The sequence below is a fragment of the Microtus ochrogaster genome, chromosome 8 (assembly GCF_000317375.1).
Source record: "Microtus ochrogaster isolate Prairie Vole_2 chromosome 8, MicOch1.0, whole genome shotgun sequence".
NCBI lineage: Eukaryota > Metazoa > Chordata > Mammalia > Rodentia > Cricetidae > Microtus > Microtus ochrogaster.
The window spans coordinates 1,382,834-1,385,210 of NC_022015.1; the positions used below are offsets into that span (position 1 = coordinate 1,382,834).

Genomic DNA, 2,377 nt, shown 5'->3' on the forward strand with positions numbered 1-2,377 from the left:
CCTGCCTCTGCCTCCCGAGTGCTGGGATTAAAGGTGTGCGCCACCACCGCCCGGCTACATTTCTTTTTTTTATTTTTATTTTTTATTTGGCTTTTCTTATGTGTCCTCAGTTTGGTTAGAAACTGTTGCTAGTACTTGTGAAAGCAGATTTTTGTATGTATCAGTTACGGAAGTACATTCTTACAGAATTAGTTTGTATTCCTATTCACAGGTACAAGAAACCAGAAGAGCGAAGTCCATTAGTGGCAGCAATGCAGCACTTCCTGCCAGTTCTGAAGGACCGCTTTATCCAGCTGCTCTCTGATCAGTCTGACCAGTCTGTCCTAATCCAAAAGCAGATATTCAAGATCTTTTATGCTCTTGTTCAGGTACTATTGTTTTGATGTTTATTACATTTATTTGTGTGTGGGAGGGAGGGGCTTAGTGTATGCCATGGCACACTTGTGAAGGTCAGAGGACAGCATGGGGTTGGCTCTCTCCTTCCACCATCATTTGGGCCCTGAGATTGAACTCAGACTTGATAGTGACATTTTTATCTACTGAGCCATCTCACCATCCTGAAGGTATTATTTTTTAAACAGTGCTTTTAGTTCATTTAAAAATTTTTAATTTCTTTTTTAATTTCATACATATGTACAGTATATCTTATCTATCTCTATTTCCACTTCCCCTGATTTCTCCTAACATATTCTCTTCTGCCTTCCTATTTTTTTCTTTTTTTTTAAATAGAAAATAATACGCAGAGTCTAATTAGTGCTGCTTATATACAGTGACAATGGATGTGTACTTGTTCCAGTTCTTTTTAAAGCAAGGGTCATTCCCCCACTCCACCTTAATTTTTTACGTTTGGAAACGTTATCATGTAGCCCAGGCTGGCCTTAAATGCTTTAATCCTTCTCTGCCTCTGATTTCTGAACGCTAGAATTAGAAGCATGTACAATTGTAGCTACTTGTAAGGAATATGCATGCATACACATACATGTAAACGCCGATTGTCATTTATCCTTATTTAGAAAAATAATTTTAGCATTTGTGTTAATAATTTGACAGTCTAACTTGGATGTGGTAGTATGTGCCTCTGGATGCTAAGACGGGAGAATCAGGAGTTTGAGGCCAGCCAGTGCTATAATGGTGTATTATAGTCTTGTCTGGATAGTACAGCAGAAAAACTTTGTCTTAGAGAAAAAAAGTAAAAAAGAACTTGAGTGTGACTGGATGCCACCATCTAGAAGTTATAGTTAGGAGAAGCGCATTTGAAGCCAGCCTGTGAGGAGCTGTCTTAGGAAAAGGTTTGTTGCTATGCTAGTATTACAAGTCCAAAGCCTAAACAAGTATGCCTCCAACAGACTAGCAGTTCTAATAGATGTGATATTGTAAATGGGGAGTTAGAATTCTCCTAGCTGTCCAGTGACACTGATTTTCTACTGTAGAGATGGAGCCCAGGCTAGTCTTGAACTTAGTTTCACGTGGTGTGCTGGCCTCAGTCTCTTGAGTAACCAGGACTATGGATATATATCACCACTCCCTGTTTAAATTAGTAAAACTTTTTTATAGTCTTTATTCATAAGTCAGTGAGTCGTGTTGGTGCACAATTATGGTTGACCCAACCAGGAATTGGTGAGCTTTCCCTAAGGAAATTAGTCTATGTACTGATGTAGAAATGGTGACTGAGGGAGCTGATAGGTATTGTAGAGAACAAAGAAATGGCACTTGGAACTTTAAAAATACTAATTCTTGGTTTTTTTTTTAGTATACACTCCCACTGGAGCTGATAAATCAACAGAATCTGACAGAATGGGTGGAAATTTTGAAGACGGTTGTGAATAGGGATGTACCTAATGTAAGTTCTTTTGTGTTGCTTCTCTTTTTCTTTATGTGTTCCTTCTCTCTGGAGACAGGTTTTTTCTTTATAGTCCTGGTTGTCCTGGAACTCACTCTGTACACCGGGCTGACTTCCTCTGCCTCCCTAGTGTACCACCATAACCACCTCTTCTGTTTCCTTATGTGCTCAAAGGGCTATTTGTAGAAAAAATAAGCCGCTTTCAGTTCTATCTTTGGTTTTTTGAGACAGGATTTCTTTTTGTAGCCCTGACTGTTTTGGAAGTAGATCAGGCTGGCCTCAGAACTCAAAAGAGATCTGCCTTTCTTTGCCTGCCGAGTGATGCGTTTAAAAGGAGTGCTCCCACACTCCTGGCTCCATTTCTTTCTTCCCATTAATTAGAGTGTAACCTAGTAATCTGACAGGTGGCCTTGAACAGAGGAAGAATGGAATTTGCTAGGTTGTGGTTTGTATAATTCTTAAAAAGCAGACTATTATTGGTATTTATTTATTTATTTATTTATTTATTTATTTATTTATTTATTTATTTATTTATTT

At 38.4% G+C, this 2,377-nt stretch overlaps 1 protein-coding gene across 1 annotated transcript in view; it reads left to right on the plus strand.

Annotated features, from left to right (window-relative positions):
* Ipo7 (importin 7) overlaps positions 1 to 2,377 on the plus strand; it is a 44,762-nt gene that overhangs the window by 19,887 nt on the left and 22,498 nt on the right. The window contains exons 5-6 of the mRNA XM_005350987.3: positions 212 to 368; positions 1,751 to 1,840. Coding sequence (XP_005351044.1) covers positions 212 to 368; positions 1,751 to 1,840 — 247 coding nt within the window. The remainder of the gene's footprint in view (positions 1 to 211; positions 369 to 1,750; positions 1,841 to 2,377) is intronic.